Source organism: Arachis hypogaea, chromosome 19 (genome assembly GCF_003086295.3).
Source record: "Arachis hypogaea cultivar Tifrunner chromosome 19, arahy.Tifrunner.gnm2.J5K5, whole genome shotgun sequence".
In the NCBI taxonomy this organism is placed as follows: Eukaryota; Viridiplantae; Streptophyta; class Magnoliopsida; order Fabales; family Fabaceae; genus Arachis; species Arachis hypogaea.
The window spans coordinates 2,243,003-2,267,728 of record NC_092054.1 but is presented as its reverse complement, the minus strand read 5'-3'; the positions used below and the strand labels follow the sequence as shown (position 1 = coordinate 2,267,728).

Sequence of the window (24,726 nt, the reverse complement as noted above, 5' to 3'; positions counted from 1 at the left end):
GCGGATATATCCGATATCCGTTCCGATCCGATCCGCAAATGTGCGGATCGGATCCAACCTTAAAAACTGCGGATATTGGATCCGATCCGATCCGATGATTTTAATGCGGATCGGATCGAAATTTTGGCCATATCCAATCCGATCCGATCCGCAGACACCCCTGACTGGGCCAGCTTAACGAGTCCAACCCATTAATCTTCGGTTACCCACAGTAACAAATGGTATTCGTTGTTTTTATAAATTCATACAAAATATAATAAAAAAAATCATGTAAAAAATGATATTATCAAAAATAAAATTTAATTAATTATTAATTTTTTTACATATAATTTTAAATGAGTAGTAAATAAATGATGTACATACTAACTGCAATATGAGAAAAATTAAGCAGAAAATTTAATTCATATTTAAGTCAACTTTACTGCATAAACAAATGGGTACATAATTATTATACTAGTAGGGAAAAAAAAAACCTAAATAAATTAGGCAATATGAGACTAATAATAACAATGAAATTTATTATTCTAAATAATAAAAAACTTGTATTTTCTTATTACAGTTAACTGAAATACTTAACCTATTAATTCCTATTTGCTTTCACATTAATTCAGCTATTAATTAATATAAACTTTTAACGAACTCAAAATAATTAACAATAACTCTAATTTTAAAAATAATATTAACATTATTTTAATTCACTACAACAAAACCTAATTCCAGCGGCTATTTTGGGGAAGCGGTCCAATAGAACCGCCGTCGCTGCAATCCCCAATTTCACATAGCAGCAGTATCACGCAACCGCCTCTGAAGCAAACGCCCGGCGGCGGCCATCATGTTCTCTCCACGGCGGTTTATGGAATTCGCGCCATTATTTGCTTAAACCGCCTAATTCCTCTTTCATTCGCACTTTTCGCTAGCTCCACTACCCACTACTATCCGCCATTACTAAATTTTTCATTCTTCCAAAACCTAGCTCTACGCCCAGAACCCCAATTGCAGTGAACAAAAACTCTTCGTGCAGAGCAAAAATCTGCAATGAATCATGGCTTAGCAAAACTATACGCATTTGTTCCAGTCCCTGGTAAGCTAATTGTGCTTTTCTTTGTTCTTTTCTGATTCAATTTTATGCTTCTTCTACTTAATAATCACTAATAACCCATTATCAGATTCTCTAGTTATTTCTCCTTCTTGTTCGTTACTCTGAGCGCACAAATTTCTCTTCTGGAAGCGCAAATTTCTTCAATTTAAGGTCACTCTGTCTCTCTCTCTATTAGGATTTTCTTCCCTCTCTATTTTTCTTATAAACAGTTTTCGATAGATAATTTAATGTATAATTTTAGAAAGTGTTATGTATAATATCATCTAATTTCGATGGAGGTGAATATAGTTTTAATCAACAAGAGAATATAGAGTAGTATGTACAGAGAAAAAAAGGATCAGGAAGGTTGTTAATGTCTTTATAGAAGTCGGTAATTCTTTTATTTTCAACTGGATTAAGGGATGCAGCCACAACTTTGATGAGCACTTGGTCCTCATTGAGTTCTGGTATTGGCCAATTTGGATGTACCTTTACGTCAAGATAAGAATTCTGCAGAAAACATTTTCAAGAATTCCTAGAATATAATGAGTAAAGTACATGAAAATACAAAACTTTAAAAATTTCAACATCAGTTTTTGTTGGTAAGTGTAGAAGTTTCATAAAATCTTTGAAGATTAAATCTGATCTTGTTGCATGCCATTATGTTGGAACTGGAACTATACTTAGCTTGACAAATCAACAAGAAAAAGAAGCCAAATTTGAAGGTCTTATAGATATTATAAGACTTTTTTATACTGTTTTTTTTTCTTTTCATCTCCTTTTCAACAGGTTCAGAAGGATTTTGTCCATGTATATGTCTTTTTTTTATGCCTCATGTTGTGAACTTGTGATTGTTGTCTGAAAGTCTTGATAGTAGTTGTTATTGTCTATTACTAATTTACATCAAAAGCTAATTATAATGCAATGATGTCTGTGAAAGATTTGGTGAATATATTATTAAGATTTCATTCCCATGAAAATATAGTGAAGTATTTGATTTCTTTGATTAACTGGGTTTGGCAGATTTTTAGCTGAAATGGTTATCCTTTCTGGTCTATATTCTTAGCAAAGGGAGCCAGATTAAGTCAAGACCAACTTTGGCACAGGTAATAATTATTAGTATTTTAAGATTTGTCCAATTTTGTTGATGAATATTGTGAGTAAAAGTTAGCACACATTATAGAGAAAGCTAGCACACATTATAGAGTACGTAGAAGCAATGAAAAGTATTCCCCTGCATAGATAGCTGGACACATCTTGCTTTCTGCTTATAACTTGTGCTTATTGCTTCAACGCTGAAAATGAATAAGAGTTCTCTGGCTTCCAGTTTTGTTTCTCATAAGTTTATTTATTATGTATGTAACTGATGAACAAAATCTTATATATCTGCTCTATAAGATGATTACCAATTAACAAACTTCAATTCAATTTCTAACCCAAAAATTGTATTAAGAACTTGCCATTAACATAACTAAAATCCCTAGTGTGAACTAAGTAGCTAAGAAATTCACTAAAGTAAACACACCCTACTGGTCTTCCTACCTCTAGGACAGAAAAGCTGTGTCTCTTTCCCTATCTCCATAACCAAATCAAACGAGTTTGTATATCTTTTGCCACTTCCTCTGTATCAAAGACTATATCCATATGCATCCTAAAATATTTTTTGAGCAATGTTACAGGACCATAAGAATTTATTATTTTAGTCTATTCATTTCATAACAAATAATAAACCAATAGCAAGTATTTTCAATTGCCAATGAACCAATTGATCTTGTTAAAAAATAATAATAAAACAGGCTTATGGGACGGGAGATTTATTTTCAATTGCCAAGGAACTAATTGATCTTGTTTTGGGTGTATATTGATGCATCAAATGGGAATGATTTGTCCGAATTCACGTGTTTGCAGCGTGCAAAGCTTTGTTGAATTGAATCTGCACATGTTCTTGAAACCGATGATGATAAAAATAGGACTAAGATTACTTCTGCTAAGTGTGACATTGTTCTTGGTATGCATTATAGCTTAGGTTTATGGTGATTGGTGAAGCTATATATTTGCTATTTATATTTGAAGTATGGTGGTATGTGAGATATAAAGTTGAAGAGTATTGGAATTGTTTCTACTTTCTAGTCATTTAATTATGAGAGTGTGGAACATACTATTTTTTATTGCTTCTGTCCACACTATAAAAATTAAAAGCATGGAATTGCCCATTAGTCACGTGCAAGCCAAAGCAATAGTGTTGATCAAGGTATTAAGAGATGAACATGTCTTCATGGCTGTAGCTTCAAATAAAATTAATTTTGTAATGAAATCATTGTGTGACTTTGTACAGTGATAGTCTTTAAAGAGAGTCCACATGACTCATCAATTAGTAATTTGATTTAATTGAAGGCCCATACTTTAAAGTGATTAATTTTGGTTGTCCCTGCTTTAATTTTTGTAATACTTGTTTAATTTGCCTGACCCACAGTAACCATTAATTAGTCTAATACTAGTTTGGACGGAAAATTGGTGACAAGTGACAATTGAATTAAGCATCACTTTGTGAATAAAAGGATGCAAGATTTAAAGAAGTGGTTCTTGTGATTTGGTTCTTAGTTTTGTATTTTTTCTATTACTTTAGATGCTTTTTTTTAATTAGAGACAGAACACATGCACACACATTTAGATGTGCAATATGTTTGCTTCATTATACAGTTATTTGTTAGTTTAGTAGTAAAAGCTATTTGAGTCATAAGGTGGCTGTTGGTGTTAGTTGTTTGGATTCGGAACCATTTACTGCTACTGATGGCAATGGGAAACCTGTAAGATGTGAGGAACTAGTAACTAGTTTAGATTAGTTGATGAAAATATTCATTTTATATTTTCAAGTCTCAAGTAGCTAAATTTGATGAATATAAATCTCTTGAAATGGTACAACAATTGAGTAAATGAAAAGTTAGATGAGTATATAAAATTAATTAAAACTTATTTTTCTTAAAAAGCTAGTGTTTGGAACACTCAATTTGAACTCAGTTCTTTGATTTGCCTATTAATGTTATACTTAAATTATTTAATGGTCTTTGTTTTTATTCTAACATATAGTGTTATTGTTACATTACTATATTGTTACATTACTATTCTATTTTTTGTTGATGTCACATGCATCTGCTGCTGTCTTCAGTTGAAACCAAAAAAAGTCTTAGGAAAGATTTCAGGATTTAAACTAATTGACAACTAAAACAACCCAAGAGAAGGAATTGGACATTAGTGCAGGCTAAAGAATAAGTTAACCTGATTTTTTTATTATTACTTTACATGCTCTTCTTGGATTACAAATAAGATGGATGAAATTAGTTCTTTACATAAACTTAAAACAGCTGATTTCCTATCCACTACTTCTATTCCATCTTTCTGTTCTGCACTTTTTTTATTGACATTTTACTATATGCTTCAATAGATCATATGATGCAGAGACTCCATGCAGAGAACAATAAGCATTAGTCTATTGAAGCATAGACCATTCAACTTTACATCTCAAATATGACTAAAACAATTAGTATTATGCTAACTACTAAGTTTAATGGAGACATACTCATCAAAATTGGTTGGTGACGGGGATTACTCTGTTGTTTTTTGTTTTTATAAACTATTTTAATTAGTAATTTTATCAAGTGTTTTTAAAGTATATATTAGTTAAATTTTTTTTTATTTATTATTATATTTGTTAGGAAAAAATTAAAGATTTAGCTAGAGAATACTAGAAATAAAAGAGAAATAGTATTTTTTATTTTTAAGATTCATTCACTTATTATTTTATTATTATTAAATTGAAGACGAGTGGTACTTAATTGAGAAACAAAGATATAACGTGAACGTGAATAGGGTATTCAGCTGACACATGGTATAATAAGGAATCTCATCTATCATTACATGTTTGTATAAAGTATTTATAAAAAGAAGAATAACCTGTATTTAATTTACACCAATCTTTAATGTAAAATCAATTTGCTTACACTGTTTGCATATTAGTATTATTTAAATTTGCATATAGTTTTGCATTGACATGAACGATGGCTTCCCGGTTACAATTTACATTGTGATTTTAGTTTGATCTGACAAGGTCAGTCCACAAATATAAATCAACAACGAACGCAGAGTACACAACACACTTGATAAGAAAAACAAATAATAATTGAAACTTACGTGATGACTTGCTGTTCTAATGAATGTGAGTGGTAGCAACATCTGTTGCGTGATGATGATGATAATCTGTTACGGTTGCATCAATCTCAATTACCTTCTCTTCAGCCACAGCAACACCAACTTCTTCTTCAAATTGTTCTTCTCCTACTTTCACTGCTTCACTGCTTTTGTTACTTTCTTTTGTTTTATTTAAAGGTATCGCATCTTCTTTTGCCGTCTCTTCTTCATTGATTTTCGCTGCTTCTTTAGTTTCCTTCTTCACTGTCTCCTCCACTGCATGTGTCTCATTTTCTCATGTTTCTCATATGATTTGAGCTGGTTTTTGGAATTGTATTTTCTATGTGCGTTTGGGAGGATAACAATCCAACCTCTTGTGGGTTTTGCCAATCTACATAGCTACTATCTTTCATCCATGTTAATTCATTTTTCTGAGTCTAATTCTAATTCTTATTTTTTTTTATTTTTCTTTCGCAGTGAAGGCTGTTTTCTTTGGAAGTAACATACCTACCTATTCCATCTTACTTATCTGCTGATTTTTTTTGAAAAACAAGTAAGTAACATCTCTTTTCCTATGGTTGGTAGATTAGTATTTTTAGAAAAATATATATTTACATAGTTGTTACTAAATAGTGCACATGGCTTTAAACCAGAACAATTTACTTTAAAGCTATGGAAGTTCTGGATAAATCGTGGATTAAGAGACCACGAAATTCTCTTGAGTATGCACAAGGTGTCTCAAGATTTATTGAGTTTGCTTTTGCACATCATTCTGCCGATGGAACAATCATATGTCCATGTAATGCATGTGCTTTTAAGAAGTGGCTAACAAGGGACGAGGTGTATGATCATTTGATTTGTACACAATTTCCAATAGGATATACATTTTGGTTTTATCATGGAGAGCGCTCGATAGGAGAAACTAGCAACGTTTCAAGTAGTATTTTTTCAGATGTACAACAAAATTCTATGGCCGACGAGCAGCATCCTATGGTCGAGGTTGATTCAATTCGAAACTTGATTAGTGAAGGTCTAGGAGTTGGTGGGAACATCAGAAATGGTTCACCCGTAATAGCAGATGAAGTCATTGATGGTGTTGCTCAAGGATCGATGCCTAGTGAATCTCATGAAACTCTTGAAGCGAAAGGGTTTAGCGAGCTAATTAAGGATGGAGAAGAGCCGTTATATGAAGGGTGTACAAGATACTCAAAGTTATCTTTTCTATTGAAGTTGTTCCATATCAAGTCCCTCTGTGGAATGACCGACAAGTCTATGAAGATGATTTTAGAACTTTTGAGTGACGCATTCCAATACGCGAGAATTCCAAGTTCTTTTTATGAGGCAAAAAAGATCATTTCTAAACTCAGTTTGGATTGCACGAAGATACATGCTTGCCCAAACAATTGTATGTTGTATTGGGGCGAAGATGAGAACAGGGAGACATGTAAGGTCTGTAATAGGTCTAGATGGAAGACATATAAGAAAAAAGGTCCAGCTGAGCCATCGAGTGTTATTGGTAACAAAAAGAAGAAGCATCCGGCAAAAGTTCTTCGTTACTTTCCTTTAAAATCTCGATTGAAAAGATTGTTCTACTCGTCAAAGACTGCTGCTGATATGCGATGGCATGCTACAACTGAGAATAAGGATAACGCAATGAGACATCCAAGAGACTCTGAGGCCTGGAAAAGGTTTGATTTGGAGCACTCCAACTTTGCATCCGATCCACGAAATGTGCGTCTTGCATTAGCTACCGATGGCTTCAATCCACATGGAACGTTGAGTGCGAATCATAGTATTTGGCCTGTCATTCTCATTCCGTATAATACTCCTCCATGGACGTGTATGAAATCGACATCATTCATAATTTCAATGATCATTCCTGGCAAGAAAATGCCAGGAAACAACATAGATGTTTATTTGCAACCTCTAATAAAAGAGTTAAAGGAGTTATGGGTTGAGGGTTGCGATGCATATGATGCTTTAACACAAGAAGTCTTTAAGTTGCACGCAGCTTTATTGTGGACAATTAGTGACTTTCCTGGGTTAGGAACTCTTTCTGGGTGGAATACATACACAGGACTTGCTTGCCCTTCTTGCAACTTCGATAACATCCCGCATCGTCTCAATCACAGCAAAAAGTATTGTTTTATGGGTCATCGTCGCTTTCTGGATCAGAGACACAAGTTTAGATTAAATACCGTTCAATTTAATGGAAGACAAGAAACAAGGCTTCCACCAAGAAAATTATCTGGCAGTGAAATACTTTCACAAGTTGAGAATATTAATGTCACCTTTGGCCGAAGAGAAGAAATAGGAAGAAGTGGTAAAAGATTACGCACTGGTGGAACTGTTGAAGGAGGTGGTACTCAACAATGGAAAAAGAAGAGCATTTTTTTTGAGTTGCCATATTGGAAGTCTAATTTGCTGCGTCACAATCTCGATATGATGCATATTGAGAAAAATGTATGTGACAACGTACTATATACTTTGTTAAATGATAGTTTGAAGTCAAAAGATCACATAAATGCTCGAAGAGACCTTCAAGAAATGGGTATCAAGCCTGATCTGTGGCCAAGGGAAAATGGAAAGTTTCCTCCGGCTATTTATACTCTGAACAAATTGGGTAAGAAGAGATTCTTGACAACTTTGAAAAACGTCACTGTTCCTGATGGTTATGCAAGCAACATATCAAGGTGCATTGACCTAGAGTCTCTTAAGTTGAGTGGGATGCTAAAAAGTCATGATTGTCATATACTTATGGAGCAATTATTACCGTTAGCCATGCGAACAGGTCTGCCTGATGAGGTCTCTGCAGTGCTTATTGAGATGTGTTCATTCTTTAGACAATTATGTGGTAAAGCGTTAAGTGCCCCCTATTTGGAAAAGTTGCAAGATCAAATTATCCTCACATTATGCCACATGGAAATATTATTCCCTCCTTCATTCTTCACAGTTATGGTTCACTTGATGGTGCACCTTGTAGAAGAAGCTAAACTTGGAGGCCCTACCCATTATAGATGGATGTACCCTATTGAGAGGTAAAATTATTAGCTTAGATCATTATTTATGACTTTGTTGGATAGTATTTAATCTTCATTCCTGGATAGGTATTTAGGACACTTGAAGTCATATGTACGTAACAAAGCACAACCAGAAGGATCCATAGCGCAAGGATACTTAATGGAAGAAATTCTTACCTTTTGCTCCAGATATTTAGAGAACATTGAGACTAGATGGAATCGACCTCGCAGAGTTGATGATGAACCAACCCATGAAGAATCAAATCCTTGGTTAGATACTTTGTTTCCTGAAGTAGGTAAACCAATTGGTGTTTCCTCATATTTCACTTTAACAGCCATCGAGAAGTTACAAGCTCATAGACATGTGTTAACTAATTGCTCCATAGTTGACAAATATCTCCAGTGAGTATTTCATCATGTTCTAATTCAAATAAGTCAGATTTTTTTAATGACCTTTAATCCTAATATTAAGACATCTATAGGGAGTTTAGAAATATTGTACGAAAGCAATTAAGAAGTCGTACAAGGAATACATCAGAGATAGACAAGAAAGTTCATAGAGAGTTTGCAAGTTGGTTCTCTACCCGTGTGAGTCAAATTCTTCCTCTTTGAAGTTATTTTTTAACTCAATTTCCATCATATGAAGTTGATAAAAAATTCGTCATGCTTTCTTAGATTGTTCGAGATCTTGATAAAATTGAAGAATCTAAGAGAACGGTATTTTTTAGTCTTGCCAAAGGGCCGATTGACCAAGCAAGAAGATTTTCTGCATATAATGTCAATGGATACAAGTTTAGGACTGTAGAACGTGAAAAAGGTTTAAAAACTCAAAACAGTGGTATTTTTGGGACATTTGGAACAAGAAGTTACTCCCGCAATAGTGATCCCAACATGAGGTTTGGAGCAGTTCCTTATTATGGAAAGTTAGTCGACATCATTGAACTTAATTATGATGGTATATTCTTTGTAACCTTGTTTAAATGTGAATGGGCTAATACCACAAACCCAAGGGCCATGAAAGTAGATAAGTTAGGTTTTACTTCTATCAACTTTAGTAGATTAATACATACCGGTGAGCATGAGGATGATGAGCCATATATTAAGGCTAACGAAGCTCAAATGGTTTATTACGTGGAGGATGAGAAAGAAAAAGGTTGGAGCATACCAATTCAAGTAAAGCCAAGAGACTTATATGATATGGGCAATGAGGATGAAGACATAATTTATGACAATGTGGGTTATCCATCACAAGATTTGGGACAATTTTTTCCAGATAACATTTCACATATACCATTAGCAAGATCAATTATAGACGAAGAAAGTTTAGAATAATGTAAGTATTTAGTTGCAAGTCATAGAGTGTTATGTATTGTTTTCTTTCATAATTTTATGTTTTATTACATATACAGGATAGTTTGATGTAGTAGTTTTTTGTTTCTTTGGTTGTTAGTTGATTAAATCAAGTACTATTATTTCAGTTTCATTATGTTATTGATATATTAATCTTAATATCTCTTGATACATTGTAGAAATGACTAAGAGAAAGACTGTTTCTTCACGTGAGAATACATCTACTCATGAGTTTAATGATTCACCACCCGTTGATCAAAATGAGTCATCTGAATCTATAGAGCCTGAACCTACTTTATCTACTGGTTCAGAAGTTTCAAATGTTCAGTTAGATGTACAAGGAAGAAAGTCCAATAAGTACTGGACAGTTGATTTGGAAGGTATGTTATTAAATTTAGTTCAATTATAGCACTGTATATTTAAATTTCTACAAGGAAGAAAGTATAATAATCTATGGTATACGACTTGAATAATTTGATAGATGCAAACGGAGTGATTAAGGAAGGTCACTTAAGGTTGAAAGATGTGTGGGTGCTGTCTCGTGAGACTAGAATTATAGTGCATTGGAATGAGCATGGCCAACCGATTGGTGAATCTGGTGGACTTTTAGGCTTGTTTTTGGGAGCTGTTGCTGGGAATTTCAAGAACTTTCCTATAAGTTATGAGAAATGGCCTTTGGTTCCAACAGAGCCATACAAAAATGGAGCTTATAGAGATATTATTCAGGTTCTTTTTTTTAATTAAGTAATAATAATTTAATTATCTTCAATACATGCACTCCTATGTTCTGGTATTGTGTCATCCAAGGACAATTTTAGCTGTTATTTATTAATGAAAATAATATAGCTGGCCAAGTCACTAAATGTCTCCTAATCTAAAACTAGTTAGGTTTGTACCAATGTCTTTATCCTGTATTTTTTCTTCTTTTTTTTTTCTAATTAGTAAAATAGTATTTTAATATATACATATTCAAACAAGTTTAATTATTCTGTGTACAACTAAAAAGAACCTCTTAAGTTTGATTGACATTGGTGCACTCTAATAGGAGCAAATAAGATATGGAAAAATGTAAAATTATGTAAAAGATAAAAGTAAAAAGAGTTATACTGTTTATGCATAATGTTAGACTTTAGTGTCTCCAATGAGGTGTTCTAATATTTATATTTAAATCGGTATCTTTTATTTTGACTAACATTTAAAAGTTTGTTTAGACTTCATAGGAAAAAATATTCCTGTTTAGATTTTTAGAAGTTTTTTGGTCTTTTGTGGGATTTCAGATCAGGTAATTAAGTAAAATGCTCTACGAAGCTGTAAATGAGTTAAAATTAATTAAGGCTGGATATAATATCACATGACCTAACCTATCGTATTGACATTTTTTTCCTATAATAATTTTTTTTTGTCATTTATGTTGCTGTTAAACATTTCAGGGATTAGTATCAAGTTTTATGATTACCAAGATTCTAATTAAAAACTCTGGATAATGACTTTATTGGAAATATTTGAACATGAGGTTTATCCATATTAGTTTAGCATTAAGCAGGTCCATTTGTAATTTGTTATCTAATTAAATTTTAATTTGTCATTTCTAATTAAATTTTAATTTTTCATTTATAAAATTTTGGAAAAAGAAGAACTAAAAGTAAAAACTGAAAATAAAATTGCAAATCAAAGAAGCGCTAATTTTTTTTTGAGTTGTCTAATATTACCTAGCTCACACTTATAAATATGTATTGTACATGGGTGATTGATTTTTGGTCTATACTTCTCAGCATTCCTTGGTGCCATAATTATTTTCTTATGCTGCATGCCTCTTATGGCCATTTTATACTATTATTTTAGTTGTAAATTACATGTTGTGCATAGCATAAGGATGAGAACATTTTTGTGAATTATGTTCCAGTTTTAGTTATTAATAATTTTACATGTAAGTCTATGTTACAATTATTCAGGTTAATTATTTTTATGATTATACTATGTAGAGATTCTTTAAAGTTGATGATGGACAGCAAAAAAAGTACATACTACAAAATCTCGGCAGGAAGTGGAAAGATGATAGATGCAAATTGTTTAATGACAATTATAAGTGGAATCTTACTAGAGAGCAAAATATAGCAGCGTTACCAAAAGGATTTGGAGTCAGCTTGGAGCAATGGGCAACTTTTATTGATTATAGATTAAGGTCCAAAACTCAGGTAATTGTATGAGCACACATTCTATATTTCATCTTATATTGACAAGTTACTAATTGAATTTGCATGTTTAGGATATGTGTGAGAAAAATGCAAGTAATCGAGAAAAACAAACAATTCCTCATACACTCGGATCCAAGACGATTGCTAGGAAGAAACACGAGTTGGTTTGTGATTTGAGTCCTTATCAGGATAATGATATGTTATTTAATTTTTACATGCGTTGAAATTGAATTTCCATTTATCGAATTGATAGGAAACTGCTAACAAGAGAGTTTTTACTAGAGCTGAAATGTATCCAATTAGTCATAAGAAGAAGGATGGATCTTTTGTTAATGATGAGGCTAGAGAGAAAAGTGTAAGTATTTTCACTTTATTTTGACTTTGTTTGTTAATGAGAATGGAGATTATTCTAATGATGATGCATTTCTCAAATTCTTATCATAGGAACAATTAACTTTGCTTCAAGCTAATGAGAGTTCTACTGATGATGCATATGTCAAGTTATTTGGAAAAGAACACCCGGGTCGTGTTAGAGGTGTAGGATTTGGTGTTTGTCCATCCCAAGTCATGAAATCTTCTAATAGTTTCGGAGGGGTATCTTCTTCATGCAATCATGACTTTGATATGGCTAAAGTTCGTTGTATGGAAGTAGAATTACAAGAGAATAAAGCAACAATTTCTTTATTACAAGCTCAGGTGACATATTTCATTAATCATTGTATGGGTGGAAAAGTGCCACATGACTTTCCTACAGCTACGAATAATGGGGTAAATATTATATATGGATTTTTTTTCCTGAATCTTTCATTGTGCATGATTTAGTAAAATAATGATTTAGTTATTCTTGTTCATTTTCTTAATTTGTGCAAATGGCTTATGCCTTTTCATGTTAGACTTAAATTATTCAATGGTCTTTCTTTTTATTCTAACATAATTTTATTTATTTTCAATCATAGGTTGCAGACTCTCCAATAGAGACAAGGCCATCTTCTACTATTCCATGAAGTAGCTCTAGAATTTTATGATTGAAGTGACTCAAGACTTTTATTATCAAAGTAGCTCTTTATTTTAGGCTTTTAGCTTAGTTAAATATTAGTAGCAGAATTCTTTTCTAATTTAATATTAGGATTGCGTTATTTGAATTTACTTTGATATGTAAATATAGGTGTTAAACACTCATTGTTATAGATTTATGATTATGTAAGACTTATTAAATACATATTATATTTTGAAATGCAATGGTAATCATATTTTGGTCAATTTTTGTATTTTACTGAGTTGTAGATTATAATAGTTGTATATATAATAGGAGTTTATATATAAAGTTGGTTAATTTTAAAAAAAAATTATGGCGTTTTTGCGGCGGTTTAAACCGCCGCGAAATTCATGGTAAAGATTAATGCCGACATTTTAGCGGCGGTTCCAAACCGCCGTAAATGTCTAACGGTAACTATAATTTCAAATTGTGCGGCGGTTGCTAAACCGCCGCTATACACCTACTTTGCCTGGTTCACGTGCATAATGGCGGTTTTAAATTGTGTTGGTATCCGCATCCGATCCGCATATCCGCGTATCCGCAAAAATAAAGAAATAAATAAGTAAAATATTCTTTTTATGTTTTATTTTAACTAATAATTATCATATATGTTAAATTATTTTAATTTATTATTCAAGAAAAGTATGTTTAATATTATTTTAAGAGTAAACATATTTAAAAGAATAGAAAAAATAAATTTTATTGATATTTTTTTAATAAAAATAAGCTTTTAAAAATATTTTTGTGTTTTGCGGATATATCCGATATCCGTTCCGATCCGATCCGCAAATGTGCGGATCGGATCCAACCTTAAAAACTGCGGATATTGGATCCGATCCGATCCGATGATTTTAATGCGGATCGGATCGAAATTTTGGCCATATCCAATCCGATCCGATCCGCAGACACCCCTGACTGGGCCAGCTTAACGAGTCCAACCCATTAATCTTCGGTTACCCACAGTAACAAATGGTATTCGTTGTTTTTATAAATTCATACAAAATATAATAAAAAAAATCATGTAAAAAATGATATTATCAAAAATAAAATTTAATTAATTATTAATTTTTTTTACATATAATTTTAAATGAGTAGTAAATAAATGATGTACATACTAACTGCAATATGAGAAAAATTAAGCAGAAAATTTAATTCATATTTAAGTCAACTTTACTGCATAAACAAATGGGTACATAATTATTATACTAGTAGGGAAAAAAAAAACCTAAATAAATTAGGCAATATGAGACTAATAATAACAATGAAATTTATTATTCTAAATAATAAAAAACTTGTATTTTCTTATTACAGTTAACTGAAATACTTAACCTATTAATTCCTATTTGCTTTCACATTAATTCAGCTATTAATTAATATAAACTTTTAACGAACTCAAAATAATTAACAATAACTCTAATTTTAAAAATAATATTAACATTATTTTAATTCATTATCTTTACTTATTCTGTATGTCATTTGTATAATTTAATAAGTTAAATGTATAAATTAAATGCCACATAAGTTTATATATATAAATTGATGAATATGATCTTAAAATGGCAAAAGAAGCACCCCTTGTGGTGTTGTTGAGGCCATGTTTCTCCCACTGGATTCAATGATTCGATCAAATTCGAGTCACAAATAGTACAAAAATGTACATCAAACAATGCCTCACACGAGCCACAAATCAAACCTTTTTTTTTTATTTATTTTTTTATATTAAAAGTGACACAGTTCTCATGAAAATTTGTTGTTGCAAGGGTAGATTCAGATGATGTACTTTGATATATATAGAACCGTATTCATTCTCACATATTTATAAGTTTACTTGTGTACTTGCATTATTGTATGAATAAAAGTATAAACCATTATTAAAATGAATTATTTTACTTTTTAGTTTATTGCCTTGAATTGGATCATCTTGGAACATCTATGTCAAACTTATTGACTCTAACTAAAAACCAAAGTGACAAGTGCAAAGTTTTTATGACAATGATCTTCTCATCTATCAATAAATTTTAATGCATGCTTGAATGTGACAATGGATGTAACATCATGGAAAATTGAATCTTGTAGGAACAAGTCAAGAAACACAGATAGATAAGAATTTTAATGATTAAAGTAGATTTTTATATAGCGCATAACTAATACAATATAATAGTGCGAAACTAATTAACGAATAGTCTAATTACTGCATTAGAATACAAGTTAACATTACAATTTCTGATATTAGCTTCTGAGCTGTTTCTGAGGTGCTTCTCTACATTTCTCACATTAAACGAATTTTTTTGGGATATTTTTTTTAAATAATAATGTTAAAAAAAAGAGTTGAAAAAAGAGGGTCCACATATCAAATTAAATTTTGTTCCAATTTTTACCTATACTTTTTAAATAATTATTCAAATATTTCTATAAAAAATTGTATCAAATGCATAAATCATCTAAAGTTATAAAATAAATTATTCTTTTTATTATTTTTATCATGTTTTAAAAATTTTAAAAATTTAATTATTTGTCATTTGTATTTGTAAGATTATTTTTGTTAGCGATATGAACGTTTAAGTATTATTTTAGTAGTTTATTCTATATATAAAATTGATTATTATTATTATTATTATTATTATTATTATTATTATTATTATTATTAATTGCTTTCATCATGTTATATTTTATTATTTATTAACTAACTAGCATTTCAATTAATCAAAAAATAATTGAATAATTTTCATACCTACTTGCCCTCGATCTCCTCATGACCCATTGAATTTTTTAAAAAAAATATTCCATTTAAAATGTCGGTTACTATACTATTGGTTCTTCTCTTTATCTGTCTCTCACTCTCTCTTGATTTAAAAATAAAAAAGAAAAAAGACAGGAAAATAAAGAGGAGTAGCGGCAAAAATCTTACCCGAAATTCTAATTTTTAATTTGCATATTCCTAAATCGGACATGATTATGAGTTTATGAGATGTTGGGACCACTTAAGCCTAATCCTTCAAAAATATCTCATGAATATGCTATGCTCATTGTTTGACATGGTATTATATAGTAATTATAAACATATTAGTATACAATCCAAGTTTAATTTTTGAATCTCATTTGCAAATCAAACCAATTATGTTTATGTACGAAATGTCTCCGGTACGGTTTGAAGGGTGGATCGGGAACCTGCGGACAGGGCTGGAGCCGGGTCGCTTGACTGGAGCAATGGGGGTGGTACCTGCAAAGACACTTCGACGCTCAAGTCAGAATGGATCTAAGAGGTAGAAAGTGTGAGGAATGAGTTAATACCTGGGGGGACCTGGGTCCTCTTATTTATAGGTGAATATCTTATCTTATCTTATTTGGTTAAGATAAGAGAGAGATATTTGGGTTAGAGGTTTTGAAGGGCCGGTGTTTGGGCCTTTGTGTGGAAGCGGGTTGTCCCCGGGTAACCGGGTATGCGGGATCCGTGGGTCGGATCCGTAACAGTTGCCCCCGCAGCGGGAGAGCGAGCGAGGTCGGTCTGTCGCTGAGACGTTTGTCATGGGCTCGATTTTTCTCGGGTGCCCGTCTGGTTTCTTTGAGATGAGGTTGGTGCCTCGGTCTCCGTGTTTGTGGAAGATTCGTCTGACCGTTTAGGTCTGACGTGACTCTTCCGTATCGGTCGCGTCTGTTGCGTTCTTCGAGGCGTTACCTTTTTTCGAGGGGTATTTATTGCAGGTTGTGCTTTTTCTTTTTTGCCCTTGCGTTTTGTTTTGCTTTCCTAAGGGTATTTTCGTCTTTGTACTTCTTTCAAAAACCGTTTTGGTTTTCCTCCTTTAGTTCCCTCGTTTCGCTTTTACTTCTCTATTGCTTCTCTTTCTGGTTACAGCATTTCCCTTTCTCCATTTTCGCTTTCTGTGGTTTCGGTTGGATTTCTTTTGCGGCGTCTTTCCTTGGGGTTGTCTTCCTTCGATTTATCAGGTTAGCATCTTTTTTGTTACTTTTTGCTTTCTTCTGCTTTATTTTCTGCAGCATTTTGTTTTTGTTTTTGCTAAGTGTAGGCTGTTTTAGAGTAGTTTTGTGGTGTTTGTATGGTGGTTTAGATAGTTCTGTTGGTTTTCTAGGAAAGGGTTAGGGCGAGTGCCACCGTATAATTGGTGGTGTGCGGTGGCGGTACTTTTTGGTTTTTTACCCGCCGTCGTTTTCTGCCGTGAGGTTTGGCTGACGGTGGTGCTCGTCGATATTTTAGGTATGGCTCGCCGACGGATGGAGGGTGTGAGGGCTCCGGTGGCCCCGGCGGGGGTGTCCCTGACCTTTTTTCTTGGGTCACCAGTGATGTTTGGGGGACACCGTCGCGGATGACGGAGGCGGACCTCCAACGGCTCCGTGATGAAGGGGCTGTTTGTGGGGGTGGCGATGCCGAACGCCACTACGAGCTTGCCCTCTCTGGGGTTGACGAGAGGGTTTGCTATACTAATCTCGACTCCCCGACCGTGCCGGATTGGATGTGGGTGTATGAGGCGATGTTCACCCGACTTGGTGTTCGGCTTCCCTTTTCTCCTTTTGTTCAGCAGTTGTTGAATCGGTGCTTCGTGGCGCCGTCCCAGCTACATCCGAACAGCTGGGCGGCAATACGGTCTTTTGAGCTCGTCTGTGATTATTTAGAGTTACCTGCCTCAGTAAACGTTTTTCTTTTCCTTTTCTTGTGCACTCTTCCGACTAAGGAGGGGAAGCATAAAAAGGGGTATGTGTCTTTCCGAGCTCAGCCCCATCGTCGGATTTTTGGTTTGTATGAAGACTCCTTCCACGGTTTTAAGAGTGGTTATTTTAAGGTTCGTCCCTCGGAGGGACATCATCCCTTTTGGTTGACGTTGGAGGGTGATCGTCGGTTCCCCACTTACTGGAATTTTAAGGCGGGACCGTCGGTTTTTACTCGGGTTTCGAAAGAGTTCCTGTCCTCGGAGGAGCGGGATATTGCTCTCGTTCTGTGGCAGTTGTTTGGAGAGCGTCCTCTTAATCCCCGGGATGTGATGGGTGATCCGATTGCTTGTCGGTCATATGTTGGTGTGTGTCTGTTTTTTCTTTGGTTTTTTATGTTTTGTTTCCCGTTTTTGTAACTTGGGAATTTTTTGTATTGTTTGCAGTTGAGATGGCTGGTGGCTTGACATCCTTGGCGCGTCTGAAGGCGGCGATGGCCCAGGAGGAGGGGTCGTCGTCCCCGGCTACTCCCGTTTCTAATCCTGCCGTGGAGTCGCAGCCAGTTTCTCAGGAGGTGATTTCCTCGGGTGCGCGGGCCGATACTCAGGTTTCCCCTGGCCCTGCGAACTCTCCTGAAGTCGTCGTGGTGACGGCTGCTGAGGCTTCTCGGAAGAGAAAGAGGCCTGAGGACCCGAGCAGTGAGACTTTTGAGGATGAAGGTCTTGTGCCCAGCGTGATGGATCGACGCTTCGATGCTCCGGGGTTTATTGACCAGCACTTGATGCCTGGAACGGAGCCGTTTTTTGACGGCTGCGATGTTTCGTTCCAGGCCAAGTCGGTGTATCGTGCCCTCCTCCGGTCTGCCGTTGTTGTTCGGAAGGCTGAGCCTGTGATGGCTCAGGTCGGTTTGCTGGACAAGAAGCTTCGTCATTCTCATGCTGAGGTAGCCAAGTTGAAGGGGGAACTTGAGGCTGCCGAAGCTGCGAGGGAGAAGGCTGTGAAGTCTTCTGAGGAGGCCGGGTCAGAGATTCTTCGACTTGCCGAGGTTGAAACTTCGCTTCTTTCTCAGCTGGCAGAGGAACGGCAGCGGGCTTCTGATGTAGGGTCTCAGGCTGCCATGCTTCTCGCCGAATCGGAGGCTCTAAAGGCCGAGGTTGCTGCCTTGAGAAGGGAGAAGACGGAGTTACTAGCTGATGCGAAGGACGCAATTGCGGCTACCGAGGAAACGATGAGGGCTCAAGCTTCAGTGCTGGCTCCTGGTGTGGATATGTCCGTGACGGGGGCCTTCAAGACTGTTCGCGATGGCCAGATCGTTGACCTTGAGTAGCTTTTACTTTTATCTCTTTGGATTTTTGAACTGTGCTTTGGATATTTTCGGATGGCCGGGGGCCGTGTATTTTGATTTTGGAACACTTTATTTTTGTTTTAATGGTACTTTATCGGCCGTTCGGGCCTTTTGTATGTTCCGTTGTTATATTGTTTTTGGGCCGTCCGGGCCTTCTTTATATTCCGTTTTGGGCTATTTTGTTCCCTCGGACCGTCGTTTGGTCGGGTTTTTTCATGGATATCCGCGTGTTTTGGGCCTGGGGGGTGATCAGTCTCCCAATTGTGGCCGTGTTTTCGTTCCGTTTTTGGGACATTTAGGAAAATATAAATAGCTGTTTTAATGGAATTTTTATTGATGGTTGGGCCTCGTTAAAACCCTCCGTTGGTGGCGGGAAAGAGTACCCGAGTTTAAAACTTAGATGAAATAAAACTTAGAATTTGTGAACTGGTAGGAGGAGTACAAAAACAGAAATGAGGGCAAGGGTGCGACCTTGTGGGTTGGTCTAGGCGTAGTATCGTCGCAAGTTGGCGGCGTTCCATGTTCTCGGGACTTCGTCGCCACTGAGCCGTTCGAGTTTGTACGCTCCTTTTCCGATTACGGCCTTGATTCTGTATGGTCCTTCCCAGTTGGGGGTGAGCTTCCCTTCTCCTGGTGTCGGGGGACCGATGTCGTTTCGTCGTAAAACGAGGTCGTTGGCCGCGAATTCTCGCCGGATGACTCCGTGATTGTATCTCAGGCTGATTCTTTGCTTAAGGGCTAGCTCTCTGAGATGGGTTATACTTCTTGTTTCGTCAATGAGGTCTCGTTCTGCTTCCTCGTCGTTACCTCCTACCGTTTTCCTGGGGCTTGGGTCTCCGATCTCTACCGGGATGACCGCCTCGACACCGTATGTTAGTCGGAAAGGTGTTTCTCCTGTTGTCGTTTGGGGTGTGGTTCGGTATGACCATAGGACCGACCCGAGTTCGTCGGCCTATAGCCCTTTAGCTTCGTCGAGCCGCTTTTTAAGTCCTTTGACGATTATTTTGTTTGCGGATTCCACCTGTCCGTTTGTCTGGGGGTGTTCTACCGAGCTGAAACGGTGGGATACACGCAGCCCCTCTAAAAATTCTCTGAATTTTTTGTCAGTGAATTGGGTTCCGTTGTCCGAGATGACGATCTCGGGGATCCCGAATCGGGTGATGATCTGACGCCAGAGGAATTTTCGGCATTGGGTTGCCGTTATGGTGGACAGGGGTTCAGCTTCGATCCATTTAGTATAGTAGTCTATGGCGACGATGAGGTATCTGAGTTGGCCAGGTGCCATAGGGAAAGGTCCGACGAGGTCGATGCCCCAAGTGCCGAATGGCCGCTCTGCCGATATGGTGCTGAGCTGGTGCGGTGCGGCTTGGTGGATATTGGCGTGTCTTTGGCATTTGTCGCAGTTTTTGACTATTTGCATGGAATCTCGGATGACCGTGGGCCAGAAGTAGCCTGCTCTGATGATTTTTTGGGCTAAAGTCTTGCCTCCGACGTGGTGACCGCAGCAACCTTCGTGGATTTCACGGAGTATGTACTCCGTGTTCTCGGGTTCGATGCATTTGAGCAGTGGTTGCGAGAATCCGCGTTTGTATAGCTGTCCTGCGACAATGGTATAGTTGGCGGCTTCCCTCTTTATTCGCTTTTCCTCCTTGGGATCTGGTGGTAGTGTTCCATCGAGGAGGTATTGCAGGATCGGGTAGGTCCAAGATTCCTGGTTCGAGATTGTCAGGTGAGCGTTGTTTGTTGTTGTCACGGAAGGTGTCTTAACGACTTCCTGGATTAACGATTTGTTACCGTGTCCGGGTTTGGTACTGGCCAGCTTGGAGAGTAGATCTGCTCTGGCATTTCGTTCCCTAGGGACGTGCCGTATGGTGACGTGTTCGAACCCTTCTCTTAGTTCGTTTACCTTGGCGAGGTATTGTTGGAGTAGGGGGTCTCGTGTCTGGTAGTCTCCGTTAATTTGGGAGCTGACTACTTGTGAATCGGTATTCACTTCTAGGACCTTTGCTCCGACTTCATGGGCTAATGAAAGGCCTGCCAAGAGGGCCTCGTATTCTGCTTGGTTGTTTGATACCGGGAATTCGTATCGTACCGATTGTTCGATCGTGATTCCGTTTTGATTTTTGAGTATGACTCCGGCGCCTCCGTAGGTGGAGTTTGATGAGCCGTCGACATGTAGTTTCCATGAATCGGGGGTGAGCTTTCCCGGGGTCATCTCGGCGATGAAGTCGGCCATAGCTTGTGCTTTGATTGCATTCCGGGGTTCGAATTTGATCTGGAATTGAGATAGTTCGATGGACCACGCTAGCATTCTTCCGGCTAGGTCGGGTTTCTGCAACACCTGTTTGACCGCTTGGTCGGTTCGAACCGTTACGGGGTGAGCTTGGAAGTATTGTCGTAGGCGTCGGGAGGCTGTAAGGAGTGTGAAAGCTAGCTTTTCTAAGCGTGAGTAGCGGGCTTCCGCGTCCTGTAGGACTTTGCTTATGAAGTATATGGGTTTTTGTTCCTTTTTTTCGTTTTCACGGACGAGTGCTGCTGCGAGTGCCTCTTCCGTTATGGAGAGGTATAGGTAAAGTGTTTCCCCCGTCTGGGGTTTGGCGAGGATTGGTGGTTCCGCTAGGACCTTCTTGAAGTGTTGGAATGCTTCTTCACATTCCGTCTCCCACTTGAAGGGGGCTTCTTTTTTCATTAGTTTGAAGAAGGGGGTCGCTTTTTGGGCTGAAGCCCCGAGAAAGCGTGACAACGCCGTTAGTCGGCCGGTAAGCCTTTGGATGTCTTTGAGGTTTTTGGGGCTCGTCATCTCGAGGATGGCGCGACATTTTTCTGGGTTTGCTTCAACTCCGCGTTGCGTAATCATGAAGCCGAGGAACTTCCCTGCCTCCATTCCGAAGGCACATTTTGCCGGGTTGAGTCGCATTTGGTGTTTTCGTAGGGTGTTCATTATGACTTTGATGTCGCCGGTTAGTTGTTCGCCGGATTCGGTCTTGGCGAGCATGTCGTCTATGTAAACTTCTAATTTGTTACCGGATAAGTCTCGGAATATCTTGTTAACCAGTCTTTGGTAGGTTGCTCCAGCGTTTTTTAGGCCGAAGGGCATTACTGTGTAGCAGTACGTCCCGTCTGGGGTGACGAACGCTGTTTTCTCTTCGTCTGGTCGGTGCATCGGAATCTGATTGTATCCGGAGTATGCGTCCATGAAGCTGAGGTATCGGTGACCGGATGTGGCGTCTACCAATCCGTCGATGTTTGGTAGGGGGAAGGCGTCTTTCGGGCAAGCTTTGTTGAGGTCCGTGTAGTCGACGCACATTCGCCACTTCCCATTAGATTTTTTCACCAGTACGACGTTGGCTAGCCAAGTCGTGTAGGGGAGTTCTCGGATAAAGTTGGCCTCGAGTAGGGCTTTAACTTGTTTTTTGACCTCGGTGGCTCGGACTGGTGACATTTTTCTTCTTCTTTGTGCTATTGGTTTAGCTTTGGGATCCACGGCTAGACGGTGAGACATTAGGTCGGGGCTTATTCCCGGCATGTCGGCCGGTGTGAATGCAAACAGGTCCCTATTTTGTTTCAGGAGTTGGGAGAGCTCCTCTTTGAGGTCGTATGGGAGGTTCCTGTTAATGAAGGTGTACTCATCCTTGGTTGGCCCTATTTGTAATTTTTCCATATCCCCTTCTGGTTCCGGCCTGGGTTGGCCATCTTGTCGGGCATCCAGATCGGCTAGGAATACACCGGCCGCATCTCGTGATTTCTTCCTTAGGGCTAGGCTGGTGTTGTCGCATTCGGCTGCGACTTCTCGGTCTCCGTGGATGGTGCCGACGGAGCCGTCGTCGGTTCTGAATTTCATAAGGAGGTATTTGGTAAAGATAACTGCAGAGAAGTCGTTGATTGTTTTCCTTCCGAGAATCACGTTATAGGCTGTGGAGTCTTTTAGGACTACGAATTCAGATAGAATTGTCTTCTTTTGGCTGCTCGTTCCTATGGTGATGGGAAGTGTGATTGAGCCGTCTGGTTTGAGGAAGTTGTCTCCGAGTCCCGTGACGCCGTGGCGGTGTGTTTGGAGGTTGTCGTTGCGGAGTCCGAGTTTATCGAAGGCTCCCCGAAAAAGGATGTTTGAGTCTGCCCCGGTGTCTACCAGTATTCTTCGTACGAGTCCTGTTCCGATTCTAGCTGAGATGACGAAAGGGGCGTCCTCGGCTGAGGTGCCGTGTTGGCAGTCCTCTGGTAAGAACGTTATCGTATTGTCGGCCGCGGAGATTGGGACTTGGTTCCTTACCGCCATTATCTTGAGGTCTTTCTTCATTGTTAGTTTTGACTTGCTTGATACGTCTTTGCCTGTGATGACGTTTACTATGATGGTTGGATCTTCCTCTGGGTTTTCCCTCGGGGGTTGCTTTTGGGTTCTCGGGTTACGTCCTTCCCTCTCTGGCGATCTGTCTCTCTCCGCGCGTCTTGGTTCTCTGATGATTTTGGCGAATTCTGGGAGTTTGCCGTCTCGTATGGCTTGTTCAATGGCGTCTTTAAGGTCGAAACAATCTTGTGTTTTGTGACCGTAACCTCGGTGGTATTCGCAGTAAAGGGTCTTGTTGCCTCCTGTCCTTTCTTTGAGTTGCCGTGCTTTCGGAATGATGTCTCGATCTGCTATTTGGTGGTATACCTCGGTAATTGGTGCCGTCAGGGGCGTGTAGTTTGAGAATTTGCCTATTCTCGGTGGTCGGCTGGTCGGCCTGGGGTGGTCCCGTTGATTCTCCTTGAGTGTTGGGTTTTGGTGAGAAGCCGAGTTGCCGCGCTGGGCGTTGCCGTGCTGCCGTTTGTTGGCGGCAACGACCTGGCTGACTTCTTCGTCGTTGATGTAATCTTTGGCGACGTTCTGGATCTCATGCATGGTCCATACCGGTCTGGTGGTGAGGTGTTTGCGAAAATCTTCGTTCATTAGCCCATTGGTCAGGCAAAGGCTTGCGACGGAATCCGTGAGTCCGTCGACCGTTAGGCATTCGTCGTTGAAGCGGTCGAGGTATTTTCTTGTGGATTCTTCTTGTTTTTGCGTGACCCCTAGTAAGCTGATGGGGTGTTTGGCTTTGGTGATCCTAGTAGTGAACTGGGCCATGAACTTTCGTGTAATATCGTGGAAGCTGGCTATGGATCCGTTCGGGAGGGCGTTGAACCATTTGATCGCTGGCCCGGCGAGGGTTACCGGGAAGGCTCTGCATCGGACCGCGTCGGCTGCTCCTTCTAGGTTCATTCTGGCCTCAAAAGCCGTTAGATGTTCTTGGGGATCTTTAGTTCCATCGTACTTCATGTCGGTAGGTTTGTCAAAGCCTTTGGGGAGTTTTGCCCTTAGGATTCTTTCTGTGAAGGGTGTAGCTCCCATTATTGTATGGTCGTTTCTCGTGCGTTTGGTGTTTCGATCTCTCCGATCTTCGTCCGAGTGATGTTGATAACTCAGATCTTGAGAAGCGCTGCGGTTATGTTTCTTATTGTATCGCCGTTCTGGCGATTTCTCGTGTCTGTGATCGCGTGATGAGCTGCGACCGTCTCTTCTGTCGTGTCGTCGGGTTGGCGACCTACCGCGGCGAGATCTTGATCTGGAGGTTGCATGGCTTCCGTGCTCGTTGTTGTGTTTTCCTTTATTGGTTATCTTGCCTTCGAGTTCCTGAACTCGGAGGCAGAGATCTTGGATGATCTGTGCTGCTTTGTCGCTGGCTTTCTCAGGATGTCGTCGGTCCGTGATGTCGCGATCGTTCGCGTTTTGGATAGCGCTTGCTATTCTCGCTTGGTTCGTGACTTCACGGTGCTCGGGGGTTGGATTAATCAGTTGAGAATCATCCTGGCTTGAGGGGGTTTCCTCTAGGACGTCCCCC

General features: G+C 38.3%; 1 protein-coding gene across 5 annotated transcripts; it reads left to right on the top strand.

The window, feature by feature from the left end:
• Positions 1–657: 657 nt before the first annotated feature.
• LOC112776307 (uncharacterized) lies at positions 658–13,088 on the top strand. Of its 5 annotated transcripts, XM_025820412.3 has the most exons (11): positions 682–1,081; positions 1,167–1,249; positions 2,102–2,184; positions 5,741–5,816; positions 9,813–10,013; positions 10,115–10,359; positions 11,616–11,828; positions 11,900–11,992; positions 12,082–12,183; positions 12,273–12,596; positions 12,785–13,088. In XM_025820412.3, the coding sequence occupies exons 5-11, from the start codon at positions 9,815–9,817 to the stop codon at positions 12,830–12,832; spliced, it is 1,224 nt and encodes a 407-aa protein (XP_025676197.1). In that variant the 5' UTR covers positions 682–1,081; positions 1,167–1,249; positions 2,102–2,184; positions 5,741–5,816; positions 9,813–9,814; the 3' UTR covers positions 12,833–13,088. The 5 variants fall into 5 exon arrangements, with proteins under 5 accessions (XP_072083155.1, XP_025676197.1, XP_025676196.1 ...); XM_072227054.1 differs by lacking the exon at positions 1,167–1,249 and having other exon boundaries at positions 658–1,081; XM_025820410.3 differs by lacking the exons at positions 10,115–10,359; positions 11,616–11,828; positions 11,900–11,992; ... (1 more) ...; positions 12,273–12,596; positions 12,785–13,088 and adding exons at positions 5,917–8,301; positions 8,371–8,685; positions 8,766–8,871; positions 8,959–9,616 and having other exon boundaries at positions 720–1,081; positions 9,813–9,948.
• The last annotated feature ends 11,638 nt before the right edge of the window (positions 13,089–24,726 follow it).